Source organism: Mus caroli, chromosome 1 (genome assembly GCF_900094665.2).
Source record: "Mus caroli chromosome 1, CAROLI_EIJ_v1.1, whole genome shotgun sequence".
In the NCBI taxonomy this organism is placed as follows: domain Eukaryota; kingdom Metazoa; phylum Chordata; class Mammalia; order Rodentia; family Muridae; genus Mus; species Mus caroli.
This window is the reverse complement of record NC_034570.1, coordinates 17950290-17971269: the sequence shown is the minus strand read 5'-3', so window position 1 is coordinate 17971269 and position 20980 is coordinate 17950290. Positions and strand designations below refer to the sequence as shown.

Sequence of the window (20980 nt, the reverse complement as noted above, 5' to 3'; positions counted from 1 at the left end):
CTTGGGAAAGCGTGTGTCTCGTGTCCAAGAGGCACTTAGCCAGAATGCCTGCAGTTCTAAGTAAGAACAGATACATGCCTCAACAAAGAGAGGGCTATGGACAATATAATAAGCATAAATTGTAAGGATTGAACAATAACACAAAAACACTTATGATTTTTGAAAAGTCTGTATTGGGAAGCCATGCCACTTTATATTATTTGTTTCAAACTTGCCCCACTATGAATAACTGTGTGAAATGATACTTGACTTATTCACAACTGTAATAACCATTTAGATATATGTGTATCTTATATGTATATAGACAACTTACATTATATATCTTATACACATAGCTGTCTTAAGCTTATATACCCATAAACATTATAAATACATACATGTAAGTAATTTTCACATAATATTTCATACATTTTAGGCTAAATAAGTATGTGTAAGGTACATTAAATATTATCTCTCTCACATTCTCTCACTTAAACTATGTATATTGATTTTAGGAAGAAATTTCCTTATTTCCAGGTGATCAGTGTTATATGTACTTTTTAAAAGTAAAATTACAGGTTTTACTCTCTGTTATATCAGGTGTGGTTAGCTTTTGAAGTTCTCCCTACTTACCTAGGCATATGTACTATCCATTAAAAGATAATTCTCATGTTTGGCTTAAACATTTTTACTTCTGTCAACATCTTTCTCCCCCGCCCCCCCACCACTTCATATGTGTGTGATAGAAAACAAAACTATTATCGATCACAGAGTTTCAACTGCAACATGAATTGTCAATTAAGCCCTGTGTGGTCCTTCAGCACCTAAACCATTACCACTGCACCACTGCTCATCTTAGCATTAATCCTTTCTTTTAATTCATTGGCAAGTAAGGTTACTGAGTAAGGGCCCAAGCCAGGTCACTGCCATGGATGTACATGTTTAAACTAACGCCATGCCAGCATCTCCCATCTCCTCTAAGCCACTCATGTCTTCCATCCAGCTTTCATTTTGATTTCTGTATATGTATATTTTTTAAATTGTGAAAATATTGACTGACAAAACCATTTGGGTAAACTAGCTGCCATTGTTCATGTCTGTCTCTTTCTTTTTTTTTCTTTTTTTCGTTGTTTGATGTGAATGTAGCTTTATTCATCATCTATTTTGTATTTCTTTAACATTTCATCCCCACAGGCACTCCAGAAAGTCTGAAAGATCTAGCATCCAAAAACAGTCTAGGAAAGGCACAGCCTCTGATGCAGACAGGTAGGCTTGATGTTGTGCAGTGCTGCCATCTTCTCTGACGTAGACGCGGGTGTTGCCCTGCCTCTCCTTTAGCAGTCCAGCTCACAGACTCAAATTGTGATGCTTGAAGTGTCTTGAAAATGAGTCAGCTACCGTGTGAGAAAAGTCATGGGTGGCATGAAATGGTGTCTTTGTGTAGTCTGCTCTTGTGTTAATAAACAAGCTAGCATACCCTCCTCCCCACGGGCAATCTCATTTCTACTGAGGCTTAAACACATACTCATTCCCATACATGTGCTAGATACTTGATGTTTTGTTTCTCAAATCACGTTAAATGGTTCCAGTCAGTCCTAACTGGGAAAGTGTAAATAATTTGAGTGTGTGTTAAATGTTTGAAAAATATTGTATTTTTTAAAAAGTCTTATTTTATACAAAGGTATAATCTAAAAATTCTTGATTTTTATAGATGTACTTATTTGCTGTGTTTATGTAAAAATATCTAAGGAATGGTTGGTCATTTGTAGTTCTATTTCAAAGTTGTTGAGTGCCTCTAGGCACAGCATATGGACACATCTACAGAAAACCCTAGAGAGCTGTAGTAATAGAAACAAATGGAAATGTGTTCATTTGTCTGAGAATCCTTAACTGCATGAATGGAAGCATAGATGGATTAGTATTTGAATATCCCAGGAATTGCAGGTAGACCAAAAGCAGAGGCATGAAGTAGGGAGTACTGGAACTTGAAAATATTCAACAGACCAGCCTTACTGGAGCCAATCAATAGATAAAACTAGATTATGTAGAGAATTGGAAAGTGTGAGAAAACATCTAAAAGGTGAAAAATTATTTTTAGCTTAAGGGCCTACTTTTGAATGGAGAATGAAAATCAGAATGCAAAGAAAGGGAAGCTAAAAATTAAACTGGAGATGTTTTTGAGAGGTGAGGATGGACATGATTATGCTGTGTTAATATGGCAAAGACGCTCAGTTTGTTTATGAAATAGTCATCTTCCTTAAACCAAGGCACTGAAAAATTGATTCTGAGTTTTGGAACTGTAGATCCCTTTGAGAACTGGCAAATGTATTAAAATATCCAAGACTAGATGAAAACCCTCCAGTGGGGCTACTTGAGTAGGCTCAAGCAAGACAGAGCCTGCGCAGTTCAGTATTCCGTCAGGCCGTAAACATGAAGTTCTAGTCTAAGTGAGAAAGTAGTGATCAGCATTCCCAAAAGGGCGTTACCACGTCGAAGTCTGCAGAGTAGGAGGAGAGATGCCAACGGATTGCTTAAACTGGACAAAGGGAAAGGCAGCTGGAATCTAAGTATTCACAGAGGTATTGATCCATTAGAGAGCATACTGTACAAGACACAAGCATCTAGGGAAGCTCGAGAGGGTGAAGAGAGGAAGCAAAGTACTCCAGTAATTGGAGTGTGAGGAAGAGCGGAACCATGGAACCCTACCAGCCAGGTCCCCGCAGTAGAGGCATACTGGTCACGCTGGTGCATTTCCATCCTTCATTCTGGGCTCATCAGAAAACACTAGCTTTTTATATATGTGCTTTAGTTTGTTGATAATTAAGGCACCTGGTTGATTTTACTAGACTAATTTTCAAGCAGATTGTTGAGTGTTGGTTACATGACAGTTGGCTCTTATGTTCAGAAAGCATTGACTGTAGTTTCTGTAGGAGCTCTGAGTTGAGGTGGACGTGAGGACAACTCTGTCACTAAAATGAATCTACCATGGGAAGACTTTGCACACGGGTTCCTTTTTTCCACATTTCCCCTCTTTCTTCCTAAGTTACTCTCCCTTCCCTTCTTTTCTCCTTCCTTCTTTCCTCCTTCCTTCCTTCCTTCCTCTTGGGATGAAACCCAAGGTCATGCAATTGTTAGGTAAATACGCTACCACTTGGCAGTACCCCAAATTGAAAACTGATCCTTGACTAGTCATTGGGTGTAACAGCCTTATAAGAAAATGTTTTGAAATGTACAGTGACCCGTTAGAAGTCCCCTCCCCCCTCAATCAGTTTTTTCTTGGATTTTTGTTTTGTTTTATCTACTCTATTAGACTGGTTTTTATACAATATATTCTGATTAAGGTCCCTTTGCCAATTACTCCAAGTTCCTCCCCCTGGCATCTCCCATCTGAATCTGTAACCTTTCTGTCTTTCATTAGAAAAATCAATAAGCCTCTAAGGAATAATAGTAAAATTAGATAAGATAAATAAAAAACAAACAAGTTGCAATATGATAAAACAAGCAAACAAGGAGCCAAAGAGCCTGGCAGTGGTGGCACACACCTTTAATCCCAGCACTTGGGAGGCAGAGTCAGGCATATTTCTGAGTTCGAGGCCAGCCGGGTTTATAGAGTGAGTTCCAGGACAGCCTGACTACACAGAGAAACCCTGTCTCGAAAAACCAAAAAGTAAAAAGGAGCCAAAGAAAACTCCTCTTAAATAAAGCCTCTCTTTTCACCTCTGTGCAGGTTCAGCTGAGAACGGCCCCCATCATCTCTGCATCTCCCTCCGGTGCCATTATTTTGTGATACCTTATTCTGAATTCTGACTGCTGCATGTTTACTGATGTACTATTTAGAATCACATACAGGTGCACTTTTTTATGTGTTCCATCTATGGGAAGGAACTTTTGCGGGCCTATAAATGGCTAGCACTGAATAAACCACTGGGAACTTAAATACTATATATATATATGTATATATATATATATATTCTCACCTCCTTAGCAAATCATTAAAAACAAAGCCCCCAAACCTTGATTTTTAAGCTCCAGGTGTGACTGTTTGGAAAAATAGAAATTTCTGGCTAAAGAGCTAAGGTTTTTGACATGAACTGTGTTTATGTCCAACTTTACACTGTAGAGAAAGTTGTACAAAGTTTGGATGTGATTAAACGCAGGGATAAATATTTAGGTACACACTTGCCAACAGTGAGCTACTGTATACATATATGTGTATACTCATGAAAGAGGATACAAAGCAGACTCATCAAATGTTATTTTATATAGCAAACTCTCAGATCATGATTCCTTTAAATCATACTAAATCACTCAATTTTTAGGTGTACATTTTTTTTTTTAGAAATTCTTTCTTTAGAAATTTTTTCTTTGTCCCATGGTATAATAACATGTCCTTTTCCAGTAATTATGTCATGAGTTCCTCTATTATGTCTGTGTTCCTCTAACATGCCAGCTTCAAGTAGACAGCACAAATGTAAAGACACAATTGCATGCACTGTGTCAACCTTCAGAAAATAAGGCCCTGATGGCTCTCAGCAAACCTATATGGATCCTGTCTTTAACCACCCTTCTCTCTCATCTTTTTGCAAGTTACTGAATGAGCTTCAATATTTTACTTATAAAATAGCAGTAGTTATAATTCAAAATATGTGTGGCACAAAATATCACAGCTATGCACACACATGAATCCTTATAAATGCACAGATGCACACACTCAGTCCCTAGAATGTAGATGTCCCTACACTGACATTAAAGATCTTATTATTATTTATATTATTATTTCTTAAAACTTACTTCCATTTTCTGCCATTCATATTTGGTTTTCTTCTCAACAATCATTCTAAGTCTCTCCCATTCTTTTTACATTTTTTCTTCTTAGTATACCCCATTTTGTAAAAATTATCAAGGCTCAACAGCCTTGATGCTGTCAACTCTGCCCTGTTGTACCTTGAAACTTCTTGACCAGTTCTCCTTTTCATTTGCCTAAACAAACCATACTTAACCACATTACCTCTACTCTACAACACATTGGTCATCTCTTTCCAAGGTCATCCTCTTGGAACTCAAGCTTGTAACCACATCTCTCTCTTGCTCAGTCAAGGTAGCTTTGTTTCTCCTCTGGTTTGCACTCCATAGATCAAGTTGTAGCAAGAACCTTTTTGGTTTTGACTTTTAGCAAGAACTGTCTTGATACTGAGACATGTGGACAGTTTAGGTAAAGAAAAATATAAACAAAACTGGTCTTGTGCAAAATGTTTGATTTGGAACACCGTGGCTGTCCTCAGTGTCTGTCAGCCTTCCTCCAGGTCAAACACAATTCTCCAAGTAACATGTTATAGAGCCACAACACTAGAATAGTCATCTAGAATCCATTCATATCCTTCTGAAAAATGGTTGTTTTAACCTTTTCCATATTACTAGATGAAACATAAAGTCCACCAAAATTATTCTTAGCTAAGGTCACATTTGAGTTTTTCTGGGGTGCTTAGAAGTTTCATCAAGGAATACAGGAAGATTTTAGTGAATTGTAGTATCTAAGAGACACTCTATTACTAATGTGATGACTGTACAATTTAATTTTTAAGCAACAACCAAAAATATATTTTTTGAACAATTTGATTCTTTTTATGCTGGCTCATAAAGAGGAATAGACAAAACCTTTAGTGTTGGAAATAATATGGTCATATAAATTCTTCCAGTCTTGGTCAGTTTTAGATCGTTCAGTTAATGTGAAAGTCAGTTCAGAGCAAATGAACTACAGGAATAGGTAGAACATTACCAGTTTCTTTATACCTTGGAAGTGGAAATGACAGGTGAGATTTCAGGACATGAATCAGCATCTAATAAAGCTTTAATCCACAGCCCAAGAGGATAAAATTCGCCTTTATTATAGATATAAGCTGCCCTCTCTTGTTCTCTGAAAACTGGTATTTTTCTTCTTTATTGTTCTGAAATGGAAGACATAGCTTGAAGCAAAAATCAGTCTTGATGCGAGAAATATTTCACTTAAAAGAAGGAATATTAAGCTAAATAAAAGAGTAAAGTCTTCATAAATTCATTTTGGGTAACTGATATAAGTTTTTTTCACACTTAAAGACAATAAACATGTTTTGCATTATTGCTATTTGTAAGGATGAGGTATTTTTATATTCTTGTCAATACACAACAGTCACGCCAATCACATCACTTAGCAAAATTATACTAAAATGTTACAAGAAGCAAAATTATGAATCTATGTGTAGAGATATACACATGCATGTCTGTTTCCATTTTAATTCTTAGAAATTAATTCAGAAAGTTGCTTCATAATGATTTTGAGTACCATATCAAGATAACTACCAATGTATTCACAAATACATTTCAGATACTACTGTCATATGTAAGAGAATCCATTTTACACACACATTAGCCACTTGTGCTTAATCGAGTGTATAAGTCAATAAAATTCTGTTTAAGCTCTAATTTTCTTTCTTAGTCTTAGACTAAACTGAAGATGCTTTCTCCTTACCATTAAACTCTCTTCTTGCACCATAGAACTATGAACATTATAAAAACATGCACACATTACTAGTTCACATTCTTAAGGAATACAGTGGTGTAAGTCATTGTAACAGCACACACTCATTCAATCAACAAATCTTTGTTGTGTTCTTCCCTTCTGATCTACTTGATTGACATGCTGGAAATACAGTTCAATAACCCAATGAAAGACTGATGTCTTTGACTCTGGAGGGTTCATAAGGAGTTCAGTATATGAGGCAATCTAGCTTGATCCTTTATAATGTGACATACCTGTGGATTGTTAACAGTGACATTTTCATTTCAATAACTGTGGGGTGAGTGCTCCTCTTGTACTTTAAGAGTATCTAGGTTTTCCTTGGACAAATGTGTTGGTGTTAAGTTAATGAAACCTGCTGACTGAAGATCTTTTTTGGCACTAATGTTTTAGGGTTCTCCCACCATGCCTTTCTAGAAGGGGATACGCAATCCCAAGAGCAACCGATCAACCGGTCATTAGGGGAAAGCATACCACTCGCTCCCGGTCGAGCGAGCACTCTAGTATCAGAACCCTGTGTTCTATGCACCACCTTGCCCCCGGAGGGTCAGCGCCGTCTTCTCCGCTTCTGACAAGGTTGCTATTCAGTGTCCAGCCCAGCATTCGTGTCCCGCTGCCGGGTGTTGGTGTGGTGTTGTTCTTTCCTGCGCACTCGAAGCATTCACTCATTATGACACCATAGTTTTTAACTTCCTGCTTTGTGGCCCTTGACCTTCTCCCATATTCTCTACCACTCGCATCTACTCACTGTGCTGGCCATATTCTAGTTCCTGCCGGTTAGCTATCATTGAAACCGAATCTGGCTGTGTGCTGTCCTTTCATCTGTGTGTGGCATATCATACCTACTTTATTACATGAAATGTTTTATGACTGACTCAGGATTAAGTATGTATTTGATTATTAAAATAAAGGAGGATTTCTAAAAGTAACCTTCTATATATATTCATAAAACCATGTAGTTTAAAATTTCTTTAGTTACAAAGTTTTTGAATGCCAGCAGATAGGGGTCAGCTTTATCTGGGTGAGAATGGTGTATACCTGATTGCTTCTCCAGATTCTCATCTCCAGTAGTCATCCTCCCATTGAAATACCCTGGAGCATATGCCCGGGTTGTTTAAAATCCCTTTCAAGGTTTGCTATTTGTTTCAATTGTAAAGGAATGCCCAACCGATTGGTAACTAGAGTCAGACTGTGCATCAAGAACTCATTATTCAGAACACCTCTCAAGTGTGCACCAGTGTAGGGGGAGCCAAATGGGAGCTGATTGGTGACATACCTTCAGAGCTCCTTTTTTTTTTGTATTTTAACACCCAGAGGCTTTGGTCACTTCTGTCATGATGCTACCAAAAATAAATGTCTTTAAGAAAGCATAGCCTCATAGAAAGTTAGGAGAAACTGAATCTCATTCTGCTTAACTCAAGAATTCACCATGCAGAATGAGTAGGGCAGGGCCTGACCTGCCCCCTCTGACCTCTTATTGCAGAGTTCCTTTTGTGTGTGTCATTTAAGGTGCCTGAGTTCACTTCTACCAACCGAGCTAGTTGTGTTATGACTATTTTAGTAGTGACTGGAAAAGGCATTTTTCTTTTCTTTTCTGGAATTTCACCCTCCCTTTGCTGTTTGCCTACAGAACGCACCGACAAGGAAGCCCCACCCAGTCTCCTCCAGCTGACACATCCTTTGGCAGTCGCCGCGGAAGACAGCTCCCACAGGTGCCGGTCCGAAGTGGCAGTATAGAACAAGGTATCCAAATAAGCGACATCTTTGTCCAAACACCTGGAGTTGAGGACCTTCTCCTCTTAACACCCCATTTTGATTAAATTGCGCTGTTGAGATCATATATGTGCAGCTCTGTGAATCCTAAGAGTTTGAATTTCTTGTACTTTTATCCCCCAGTTCTTGTGCCTTGTAACAATTAGCGGCGTTTGTTGAGTGAGCAATCAACTGAATTTAGATGACTGTCTAACAGAGAGAGTAGGGTTCTTAAGAGTTTTGCAAAAGCACAAATCTAAGCCGTGCGTATTTTCAAAAACAATGCTCTCTGTTAATTTATGAGCTGAAAGAAGGTCTTACTTTGTTTTTGAGAAATTTAAAAATTAAATATGATCATTGGGTCATGCATTAGTGTTTTCTCTTTTAGCTTCATTGCCAATATCTAGAGTTTTAACTAGTTTGATGACAAATATTACTCAAAACATATATTTGTTATTTTCCCATGAGCCATATTGCCTGGATTTCTCACATTAAGAGGCTATGGATTGTTTTGTGTTCCTAATAGAATGTGTGTGTGTGTGTGTGTGCATGTGTGTGTGTGTATGTGTGTGTGTGTGTGTATGTGTATGTGTGTGTGGTAGAGGGGAGATGTGCTTTAATAGAAACCAAGATTAAATACATGAGGTAAATGTTTGACATGCTGTACTGAAATACTATTTTTTCCTGACCCGTTTCTTAGTAAGTAAATGACATTAGTATTTTCTATCACACTTATTATTAAGGACTAAAAGAATTGTTCACATTTTCTCTAGTTCAGGGCTGTGGCTCAAGAACTCTGAACATAGTGAAATGTCCACTGAAAAGCTGCATCCCTGACTAAATTTCTGAATACTCTCACACTGTTGGTTGTTGCTGCTAGAAAATTCACATTCCCTCACAGATCTCATTGCTTCAGTGATTTAAGGGGGCTACTTTACCATTTGGAATACTTGATGAGAGGAATGTTAGTATGAACAAGTGGTGTGGATGCTGCCAAAGGTACCAAGAGCTACAACAGCCAGACTTGTGGGGTTTTTAAAAATCATGTTTCTTGTTGGTATACCATGCTTTAGTGTTCAGGGATGAGACACATGTCTATAACTAGTCAAGTAGGAAAATACTATCTTGGTGAAATTACTTCCTAAAATACCAGTAATAGATTGTAGAGTCCACATTTCTAATAGAGGGTTTTTTTCTGGAATATTTTGAGATGATTAGGCAAATTTAATTGTTTGAACTACTCCAGCAATACATCTGTCAAAATATTAATTTTTTAACAATTAGATGATGGCGTGTTAATTTATTCATGAACTCTTGTTGCACAACTGAACAAACTATAAATTTGGATGCTTCACTACATACCCAGTGTTATTGATCACTCTGAAACTTAGCAAGTCATGTGTTCCTAAAATTCTTTGCATTTCCTCCAGTTGCAAGTAAAACACTCCATGGCATATGAGGGTGCACAGTGGGATTATAGTAATGTGTCGGACCATTTATTTACTTCTCAATTTTGTATTTCACTGTTCATATCTACTGTTTATGATATTCATATTTGCAGTTGTCTTTCAGAGAAACCATCAATGTGTAAGGATTGTTTTGAGGTGGGAAGAAGGGGAGGAATGGGAATGCTACTGTTGGAGTTATTTTGCTATTTATTATGAAAAATACTTTAGTAAACACAGTTGGTTGTTGAAGGTTCCTGAGACATTGTGACACAGAGCTTTTAGAGCAGAACAGTCACTATGTGGTATTTAATCTAAGCATTCTGAGGGATTACTTTATGATACTGATACATGCTTTGGGGCTTGTGGTAAATGGTGGGAGTCTCTTCCATCATCTTCTGGGTGTAGTTTTGTACTGAACCATTCATACAACACACAGATCCGTAATCGTTTCTGAAAGGGATTTGATCCATGAACGAGACAATGCCTTTTGCCTTAGCACAGTTTATTTATGATGAATTTCACTGTTCTTAGAGTGATGTAGGTGTCTCAGTCTTTTCCTTTTTGATGGGTTTGTTGGGTTGCAGTACTATCTTGTACAGGAATTAGCGTCAACCCTGGTTTATTTGTGACTGCTTAAGCTCCTATTCACGACTTCTGGTTTTTCCTATTTAATCTTTTATGAAGGCCTGGCTTACTGATTTTAAAAGTAATTCAGTTGATCAACAGCTAATTGGTAAGAACAAATACTGTGAGTGATTTAGTTTCCCAGAAAGTCATGTAATCGCTTGACATAATCATAAACTAATTCTATTATCTTTTTCAGTACACAATTGCCTATACTATTGTTTTAGGTTGTATACAAAAGTAATTTGATTTGTTGGATATATTCTCTTAATTTTTTCCAATTACTGTATCTTCTATACTTTAAACAGATTTTCCAATTTTAAAGATAATAATTTTAAAACATACATTCATTTACTATTTTAAAAATATTTGAAATTCCCTTTCAGAAGATGGTGTATTGAGCCATTTACTACCTGAATTCTAGTTATGTAAAAGTAGACGACAGGCAAAGCAAATGATTGCAGTATTTATTTTGAGATAACGCAGGTTAATATATAATCTATACTTTAGGGTACTCTTGCTAGTATGTAAAAATTAAAAGCAGAGAGCTTCTTGAAATTTCTTTGATTACATGTCAGTATTAAATACAATATGGTGTTGTTTTATATAAAATAAAGGCAGTCATGATTGGTTGTATAAAAGTGTGTGTTTTTCTGAGCAGATCAGGTCACTTTCGCACTTCATTGACATCTCTTAATGAAGCGTGTAAAGACCATTCAGTATACTGACATTGCATGTACTATTTAAGGCCTGAAGCAATACTGACAGCTCCTTTTAGATGTGACAAGACAATTATTTTGCAATAAAGAATATAGCAGCAGGGAGATAGATCTAATGTCTTATGAAGTATCTAGGATATGTAATATTTAGAAAGTGAATAATTTCATCTTAAGATATTTACTATAGTTAATTTGAAGAAAAAGAGAGAACTACCAACATTTGAGATATATATTGTTCACACAGAAAATACTACAGGAGTATTCCCAGGCTATAACTTATATACTTTCTATTCAATTAAAAAATGGGATTAATTACATGCAATTTTAAATCATAGAAAATGGCAATTTTACAATGCAAGTTTTTATGTAGATTAATATGTTTACAGTGTGAGACAGTGGTGGATTTAAATGAAAATGTTTTATTAAAATTGTTGCCAAATTGTACAGTTCTTAAAAGGCCAGATAAAGTATTGTAGTATTGCCTTGGGAATATCAAACAAGTTATTTCTTGATATTTTTGTTTTGTTTAAATCTTTGAATTGCCGTATTCATTTTTGGATTAATTTCAGTACATGTGAAACTTTCTCATGGTTTATCATGTCACCTTATGTGTTATGCATTTTTATTATTCATGCCATTTTGTTAACTCATATTTCCATGTCTAACTATAAATTTGCTGATTTCTTTCTTTTGTTTCCATCATTATGTGCATTTAATTCATTGAAGAACAAGAAAAATATAACTCTTCCACTAAAGGTAAATATTAATGTAACTTTTAACCATTCATACTGTTACTTTTATAATGTGTAAGAGTTATGCTACTGTTGGAATAAAGACCAAAACTATTTAAAGGTAGTTATTTCTCAGATATTTAATAGATAGATATATCTCTGAAGTGATTTTGCCACTTTTTAATTCTTTCATATTAAATAAATTCATATTATACAATTTATATCATGGAGGGAAACATCTTAAAACTAAAAATAGCATTGATGCAAAATTCCTTTATCTACACTGATAACTAAAAACGATTATTCTGTAAATTAATAATACACATCTTACAAGATAGTATATTATTTTATTGTAAGAATTTGTGACTTATATGTTACTTCTTCCTGGTTTTCCTTGGATTAATTCTATATTCCTGATCTCATAGATAAGGGATTTCATTGAGATTTCCCACTTCTCTTTCTGCGTAGAATCTGCTGTACATAAAAGAAAATCCGTACATCATATTGTCTAGATAGAACGAGATTCCTGAGACTTCTCACCCTTCCTGCAGCCAGGCATGTTTGGAGCAGCTACCTAAGTATTAAGAGCTCTGGGCTTCAGTATTGTTGGAGTCTTAATCCTACCCATCTGAGAGATACAGGATTTAGAGTTCAACCAACCCAGTCACCTGAGATATTTCTGTTCTCCTCTTTGACTTTTGAATCCCAACTTATTTTTTATCTTTGCCCTTAAATTTCCAGTGAGTCTCTGGCTTCCACTCTGGACTTTTGTCCTGCCCACATCACTTCTTATTCCTAATTATTTTTGGCCCGATTATTATCTTTTTGAATATGAGTTTATAAATCAGTACAATAGTGTTTTAATAATACATTAACTGTGTGATGTTTATAGATATATTTATTGGATACTTAAAAGCAGTTTGAGCTTATTTGTTTATTTTAGTAATTCTCAGAGCTATTCATGATCACAGCACCATCCATATTCAAGATATCTGCCCTTGGGTTTGGAGAAATATCTCAGTGGTTAAGAACATGTTCTGGTCTTGAAAAGGTACTGAGTGCAGTTCCCAACATTCACATTAAGCAAACCACAACCACCTATAGGTCTAGTTTCATCACCCAGTTCTCTCATTTGAACTCTGCGTGTACCTGCACACAAGTGGCTCACATACAAATGCTCAGGCAGGCACACGCGCGCGCACACACGCACACACACACACACACACACACACACACACACTAAAAGATCCATGCCCTTTACTATCAGTAGTAGAGAATGGAAAGATTGTTTTCTTCACTTTTTTCACTATACTTTGAGAATCTTGTTTTTTAAAAAACTCAAATACCAAAGGCATTATTTATAACTTTTAATTATACCTAGGATATGTTGTGAATCTCAGTATGGTTGATAATATCCAATAATTTAGTATTCAATAATATTTAATTATCAGATAATATTCTGTTTAGTCTAAATTTATAGAGAATAGAATTAAACATCAGTCAATAAAGTAAATTTGATCATATTCTGTTTAACGACAAGTAATAGCTAAAGCAAACGGCTCTTCAGTGAAAGGAGGAAGCTGTTATCCTGGGATTCAGTAAGTTTATGACCGACCAGCTTCTGCTCGTATTTTATGTATCAGAAGAACTTTACATTCAATACTACAAAAGTGACTGGTATTTTTTTAATTAGATTCAGAGAAATATATCTAGATTCACAAGGTTAAAAATGTGGTAAAATACTTTGAATAATTAACTCTAATTCATTTTCCAAAAGATATAGAGTAACAATTTATTAGAACAGTTCATTGGAGATTTTCTGTATATTATTATCAACTAAAAGCCACAGGCGTCAGAGAAACCCTGTCTCCAAAAAAACAAAACAAAACAAAAACAAAAAAACATAACAAAAAGCCACAGGCAGCTACTACAAACTCTCCACGTGATACAACAGAACACTTTTTATGAAGAATAACTACATTTAAGACCTTGCTACAGACCACATTGGGCCCTGACTAACCAGTGGCAAGATGTAGATATGCCTCAGAGAGCATACTGTGTATGCAATCAACCAAAGAGACATATCTGAAACTGCATCCTGCAAGCCTCAGCAGCTAAGGGTGGTGTCTTCTTCCTACAGGGTTTGAGACAGTGTAGTTTACCCACTGACAGTGGCCTTCACCCCAGAGGGGTGAAGCGAGTTTAGATCTTTTTCCAAAGTCAGGTTTGAGGCAGAAAAGACATATTTACTGCATAGAAGGCCCTTATCTGTAATCTGTAGGCCATCTTCTCCAATCCATCAAGAGAGAATTTATGTGGTTTGAATGTTTGCTACCCATGAAAATAGGACTGACCAGTCCTTACTGACCACAAAGGCCAATAAACTCACCAGTTTGCTTTTGTTTCGATGATTTGTAGGTAAACTTATCTTACAACTGAATACCCCAGTTTTCCAGAAATAAAGCAACACTTTCATAGTGCTAAGATTGTAACAATTCTGGGAAAACAGTTGCCCAGTCTACGTGTCCAGGACTAGCTTAGTAATGTTCCGGAGCATAATCAACGATAAACGAAATTCATTATTCCCTATGTATCGATCACTTAACTAAGAGTGTCATGCATTATCGCATACTCTCCCAACACCCCAAGATATAAGTTTTACATTCTTTACTTTCTGACTGCTACACCAAAGCGTCAGGAGATTAAAACCTGACCCCTTGATGGTCCCCTCACTCTGAGGACCCTATTCAAACTCACTTCCGGCTCCAGGCACCATGGCGTCCTGTTTATTGGGTGCTTACTATGCATATGGAGTCGCATCAGGATAGTGCTCACGTTTAGTAGAAATACAGTCTCAAGGCCTGAGTGGACGTCCTCGGGCACTGTGAGGTGGCTCCAGAGTTTGATCCCAGTGTGTGTTCTGCCCTCTTTGCTCTAGATGCAAGAGATTCTTTCCTGACAAGACAATCTTGGAGACCACTTCGTTTTCATACATTCACGTGCCCATTCAGCTGTGGGTCACTCAGCTGAATCTGTGCCCGGTTTCTCCTGAAATCACCCACATAAGAACAACAACGTCAAATCAGCTCCTTTAAGTCTGGATAGATATCACAGCCTGGGCTTTCATGAATAAATATTCATACAACTTAACTTACCTTTGACCCCTTCTGTGTTGCAAGCTGAGAGATGATGTGGTTTTAGGTTTCACAGACTGCTTTTAGGCCTATTTATAATCATTCATTCTGAAAGTAAGCCAATTTTTCCCTCTCTGCTACATTTCTTGGACAGTTTTAAAGAGCCCATGAATGTAGTTTGGGGGATCGAAATAATGATAAACGAAGATCAAAAGTGAACCAGAAATTAAATGACTTCAAGGTGAGAAAAATGTTATTGTCATGATAAATTTCTAATTTTTTTTGCCTTTATGTGGTGTTTATATGCATTATCTCTGGCTCCTGGAAGCAATTTTGAATCATAACAGAATATATTACATTGTTTTCTAAAAAAATATGATGTCCTTAATTGTAAGACCTGTGTAATTTATGCACCTCAATAGTGATAATCATTTAGAATCCAAGTAATGGTTTCAAAGGAACAAAAATAATTTTGTTACATTTTGTTTTCTACCTGACTGATTAAATGTGTAATAATTATTATCACAAAATTGTAAGAGCTGTTTAAGGGCTGAGTCTAGTTAATTGCATTTTTAATCTAGGTTTTATAACGAATGCTAAAGCATATTGTCTATAATTTTCTATGCTAAACAATGACAGAAATGATTTGAGGGTTAAGCTATGCAAAGAAAACTATGGAATTGTGGCATTAACCTTAATTTTGTTGAATTTATATAAAAAGTGAAAATGTAAATTTTCTTAGTTTCTGTTGCATTAATTATAGTATCGGTCATTAATCATTTATAATACTAGTAGGGTATAGTATATAGTAGTAAAATTGGAAGATAAATGGTTGAAGCTCTGAGTAAACCAATTTATAATTTTTAAATTTACAGTTTCCTAACTGTCTTTAAGAGGTACCAAAAGATTATAATTTTTCTTACAAATTATTATTTAAAAAGTGCATGAGGCCAGATCAGTCATTTCCTGTTCTTGTAGGTTATGATTTATAATACTTAGAATTGTAAGATACATTGTAGTATCCTTGATTAGTATGTGTGACTCCCTAGATTCCATCCCTAACTGTGGCCTCAAGAGACCAATAGAGAGCTGTGGGAGGGGCAAAGACAAGCAGAGAGGGGGGTGTGTGGGGGGGAGCAAGAGAGGAGGGGGGCAGAGAGGGAAAAACAGGGAGAGAAGGGAAGGAGTACTTTTGGCGGGTGCATATTCCTTAATCTTCTGGGCTGGATCATTCAGGTTCAGTATTTTTACCTGAACATGTATCACAAATAAAGAATTGGATTTCTTTACTTGGTCACTGTGGCTACTGAGAGGATCAAACAGCAAATCACAGGATCGAGAAGTTGTGGTTTTGACCTTCCCACTGTTTTGTTGAATCTATTTACTAGAAACTATTTTATAATAGACATTAAGGGTTTAGAGCATTCACACATACCTTGGAAGATATACCTGCCTGACTTTCTTTACTTCTTTCTCCTGAGATTTGTAAAGAAAGTGAAGAGGGAAATGTTTTACCATGGTGTCCAACCATGGACTGTCTCTTTTATGTGCACTGTCTAAATGTTTATGTCCTTCAGATACTGCACACCTAGGAAAGAGACTGTTCATATGAGCTGAGTCTATCACTGTTGTTGTTAAGTTGGAACCATGAGTAAGAAAGCCAAACATTTGAGGTCATTTGACCTCTAAAGACTGGTCTCCCTTCACACCAGAGATCTAAGTGTCCATGCAGCCTGTTGACAAGATATCACCTCGCCATGAAGAATATTGTTCTAAGAAACAAAGCAAAACAATATTGTTTCTTTGTGGCAGCTCTTTGATCTTGGTTAGTGCAGAAGAGCTAGGGAAATGATTGCTCCATCCAGAACTGGCCTTGTCTGTTGAGCAGAGACATTTTGGTGTACTGCAACTTGCAGGTTTTCACTTGGGGATGGAGATCCTGCATTCTTTAGGGAGTTTGTTGGAGACAAAGCAAGCTAAAACAAAAGGTGAGGTCATATGGCTGAGGTGTGATGTGAGCAATAATTTGGTAAATAGTTTTTCTCACCTATGCCAGTGTGTCTTTTCAATGATCTAGACCAAACAGGCTTCCTTCTCTAAGTTTTGTAAAGCCAGTGTGATATATTCACCCCATGGGTGTTAACTTGCTTGTTGCTGTTTGTGAGTCTCATGTTGGATAAAGGTTATCTTGTACTGCCCTCGTTAGTATTGGGTACTGTATAATAGCTCAGAGGAATTATGCTGAGGCTCAGGAACAATCAAAAACATTTCTATACTTGCAAACTGGGATTTGTTTTCTGTAATGCATGTGCTCTAAGGTTGACAAACTTGTCCAGAGTGGAAGCTCTCTACAGATTTATTTTCATGCATAGTATAAAAGACAGTGCTGATGCAGAAGTTAAGCGAGGACCTGACACATCATTAACTTGCTTAGGACCGAAAGTGAGGTTGAACATCAAGGGAAGACACTATCTCTTAATTTTAAATACAACAGAGATAATAATATAAAAGTCAGCTCATTTTTCTCTTAACACCTATAGTTTGGGTAAATTGGCAAATTTAAAATGTTGGAAAGCATGCAATAGAGCCAAAAACTGAATCATTGTAGTCCCTGTTTTTACAAGTGTGAAGGGGAAAAAGAAGATAGCAAAAGTGTTTCTCCTAGGACGCCCTCCTCTTTATAAGTAGAAAATCTAAATAAAGTAGAGGCTTTTCAGAGACCACAGGACAACAAGCCTCGGTTTTAGATCCAACCAATCCCCACTGACTGTCCATACTGACAATTTGGCATTTTAAATCCTCTAATGTCAGCTCACGTTACCAGGTAGAACATTTTAAGTCAGAGTTATATTAAAAATGCCTTTGCGTTCAGACTTTGTATCATTTTTAATGTCTTTGTACTTTCTATTCTCTATAGTATGCTGTTGTTTATCTCTAGGAGTGAACTCACTTTGCAAAGTACAGTGCTTCAAAGAAAACAATTATTTTTTAAATTATTTATTTATTTCCTTTGCGTCCCAATATCACTCCCTCCTTCCAGTCCCCACTCCGGCAGCTCTTCCCCTCATGTCCCCCTCCCCTTCTCTAAGAAGTGGGACCCCACTTGGGTATCACACTTTTACTCCCCACCCCTGAAACATCAGTCACCGCAGGACTAAGCCCATCCATTCTCACTGAGGACAGACAAGGCAGCCCAGGTCGGAGAATGGGATCCACAGGCAGGCAACAAATTTGCTGACAACTCCTGTTCCAGTTGTTGGCGACCAGCATGAAGTCCAAGCTTCACATCTGCTACATATGGGGGTGTGGCTAGGTCCAGCCCATGCTCACTCTTTGGTTGGTGGTCCAGGCTCTGAGAGCCCCCAAGGGTCCACATTAAACTCTGTGGGACTTCCTGTGTGGTCCCTGTCCTCTTTGAGTCCCTCTATCCTTCCCCCTACTCTTCCACAGGACTCCCCAAGCTCCATCTAATGCTTGACTGTGAGTCTCTCCTTCTGTTTCAGTCAGCTGTTGGGTGGAACCTCTCAGAGGGCAGTCATGCTAGGTTCCTGTCTGCAAGTACAACAAAGTGTCATTAATAGTGTCAGGGATTAGTGCTTGCCCATCAGATGGACCTCAAGTTGGGCTGTTCATTGGTGTCACCTAAAGTGATTCAGGTGTTGATAAGAGCTGAAAGGATTATTTTTCTAGCAAATCCAGGAATATCTGCAGTCAGTACCATAGTCGCTGTAAAATGTTACATTAGATCTGATGTCTTTAGGGCAATTATCAGTTTTCTTGGGAGGTACAGTGGGGAAAGAGAGGCTTTCATTCTCTCCAACTAACACTATGTTGCCATTTAAGTAGGAGGTGGATATTTACATTTTTCCAACTATGAGATATGATAGTAGATCAAAATGGGCTCAGATATTCTGTCCTTGGGTTATTGTGTTTCAGATCAACTCACATGAGCTAGTGTTTACAAAGACAATGATGAAAATCTTTTTTTATTCCAAGAAACCTAATGTAGAAATGCAGTTTGTTTATTTAAAATCATATTTCACAGAAAATGCTTATAAAATATGAGAAGTTTTAATGTGTTAGCATGTTTTGCCTGTACCAATAGTTTATGCATACACTACATGTATTCAGTGCCCATGGAGGCCAGAAGAGGGCATTAGATACCATGGACTGGAGTTAAAGATGCCTGCGAATGGAACCTGGATCCTCTGCAAGAGGAGCCAGTGTTTTTAATCACTCCAGACCCAAATATCAAAATGTATGTTTCTGTTAATTTCTAGTCTTACAGATTATTGAAATCAGTACATATTTATTTTTACATAAGTGTAAATTCATGAAAACTTTATTTTAACTTAGAATGTTAATGAGTCACAAGTGACTATAACATTTAAGATATTTTAGGCAAATGAGAAACAGTTCCAAGATAACATTGTCTTTGGTAGTGATATATAAAAATTTCAAAACTTAGTTAACAAATGTTAAGGGTTATTAATCTTTTTAAAAATATTTGTATTAAAACGAAATTGTAAGAGGAGGCTCTGGAAAGATGACACTTAAGGGTATTTGTTTTCTCTTGCTGTTCTCTTGTTTTCATGTATGGAAGGTCCTTTTCTTCCCTAATAGTATTTTATTTTATTTTATTTTATTTTATTTTATTTTATTTTATTTTATTTTATTTACTTTGCAGTCCAGCTCCCTCTTCCCCTCCCAGTCCTGTCCTTATAAAATCCTCCCACATTACCACCTCCCCTTCTCCACAGAAAAGGGGAAGCCCCTCTTGGGTAACACGTCACCCTGGAACTTCAAGTATACCAGTACTTATAGGCACATTCTCCCCAGCTGAGGCCCAAACAGACAGTCCAGGTAGGAGTTGCAGATTTAATAGCAGGCAACAGAACCAGCCACAGCCCCTGCTCCAAGGCTAGGAGACTCACATGAAGACCAGAGCTGCCCATCTGCTATGAATGTGTGTGTGGTGAGGGTGGGGTTAGGTCCAGCCCCTGTGTGCTCTTTGGTTGATGGTTCAGTCTCCATGAACCCCGATGGGCCCACAGTAGTTGACTCTGTAGATCTCCTTGTGGTGTCCTTGATCCCTCCAGTTTGCTCAATCCTCTCCCTGAGTCTTCTGCAAGACTCCCCGAGCTCTGCCTGATGTATGGCTGTGGGTTTGTATCTGTTTCCATCTGTTCCTGGATGAAGCCACTCAGGAGACAGTTGTGCTTGGCTCCTGTATTTGACAGTGGCTGTTTGGATGAAAGTGGGAAGGGTTAAATAATGAGAGAAGAAAGACATTCGTACTGAATCTTAGACCCATGAGTTCACCCTCTTTGCTTGCTTGCTTGCTCATTTATTTATTTATTTATTTATTTATTTATTTATTTATTTATGTTAAATACAGGCAGTTGCTGTTTAAAATAAGAAAATCCCAAAGTGACAGTATAGCAGTCCTACTGTGTCACTAGAGTGTGCACTGATAAGCTCTGTGCATATATGAGTGTATATAGGGAAAGGTCATAACTGCCTATGATTCCAGCTTCAGATGATCCAGTGTCCTGTTCTGGCCTCTCTGGACTCCCAAACGCATATTTTTATGCAAACACACACATGCATCAACACACAAATAAAAATAGAATGATACTTAAATTTTTACTCCTAAGCTTTTAAAGTAATGAGAGTTGGATCTATTTAAATACATGCAGACACGGGGAGAATTTTACAAATAATTTTGGCTTCTGCCTGGCCATCTTAATCATGAATCTCTATGAATCTAGGAATGAAATGAAACCATTTGCACATTTTCAGTAGCTTAAGAATTCTTTGTTTATGAGATGGCTCAGTAGATAAAGGAACATGCCTGCAAGGTTGACACTCATAGCTGACTTAAATCCCCAGTATCCATATGAGGAAGAGAACTTATGTATACAGTATACAGTAAATTGTCCACTGGACATCCACTCCAAGTTCATGGTACACACACACACACACACACACACACCATGCCATCCCTCCATTTTCTCTATTCCTGTTCATAAGTAGCTTC

The 20980-nt window shown here is 37.1% G+C and overlaps 1 protein-coding gene across 37 annotated transcripts in view; it reads left to right on the top strand.

Annotated features, from left to right (window-relative positions):
• Rims1 (regulating synaptic membrane exocytosis 1) overlaps positions 1–20980 on the top strand; it is a 489256-nt gene that overhangs the window by 369808 nt on the left and 98468 nt on the right. For 11 of the 37 annotated variants that reach the window (XM_029474741.1, XM_029474756.1, XM_029474755.1 and 8 more), the window contains 4 exons: positions 1174–1245; positions 6926–7108; positions 8163–8275; positions 11802–11831. In XM_029474741.1, the coding sequence (XP_029330601.1) occupies positions 1174–1245; positions 6926–7108; positions 8163–8275; positions 11802–11831 (398 nt within the window). The remainder of the gene's footprint in view (positions 1–1173; positions 1246–6925; positions 7109–8162; positions 8276–11801; positions 11832–20980) is intronic. The other 26 variants (XM_029474767.1, XM_029474766.1, XM_029474762.1 and 23 more) reach the window with 5 other exon arrangements.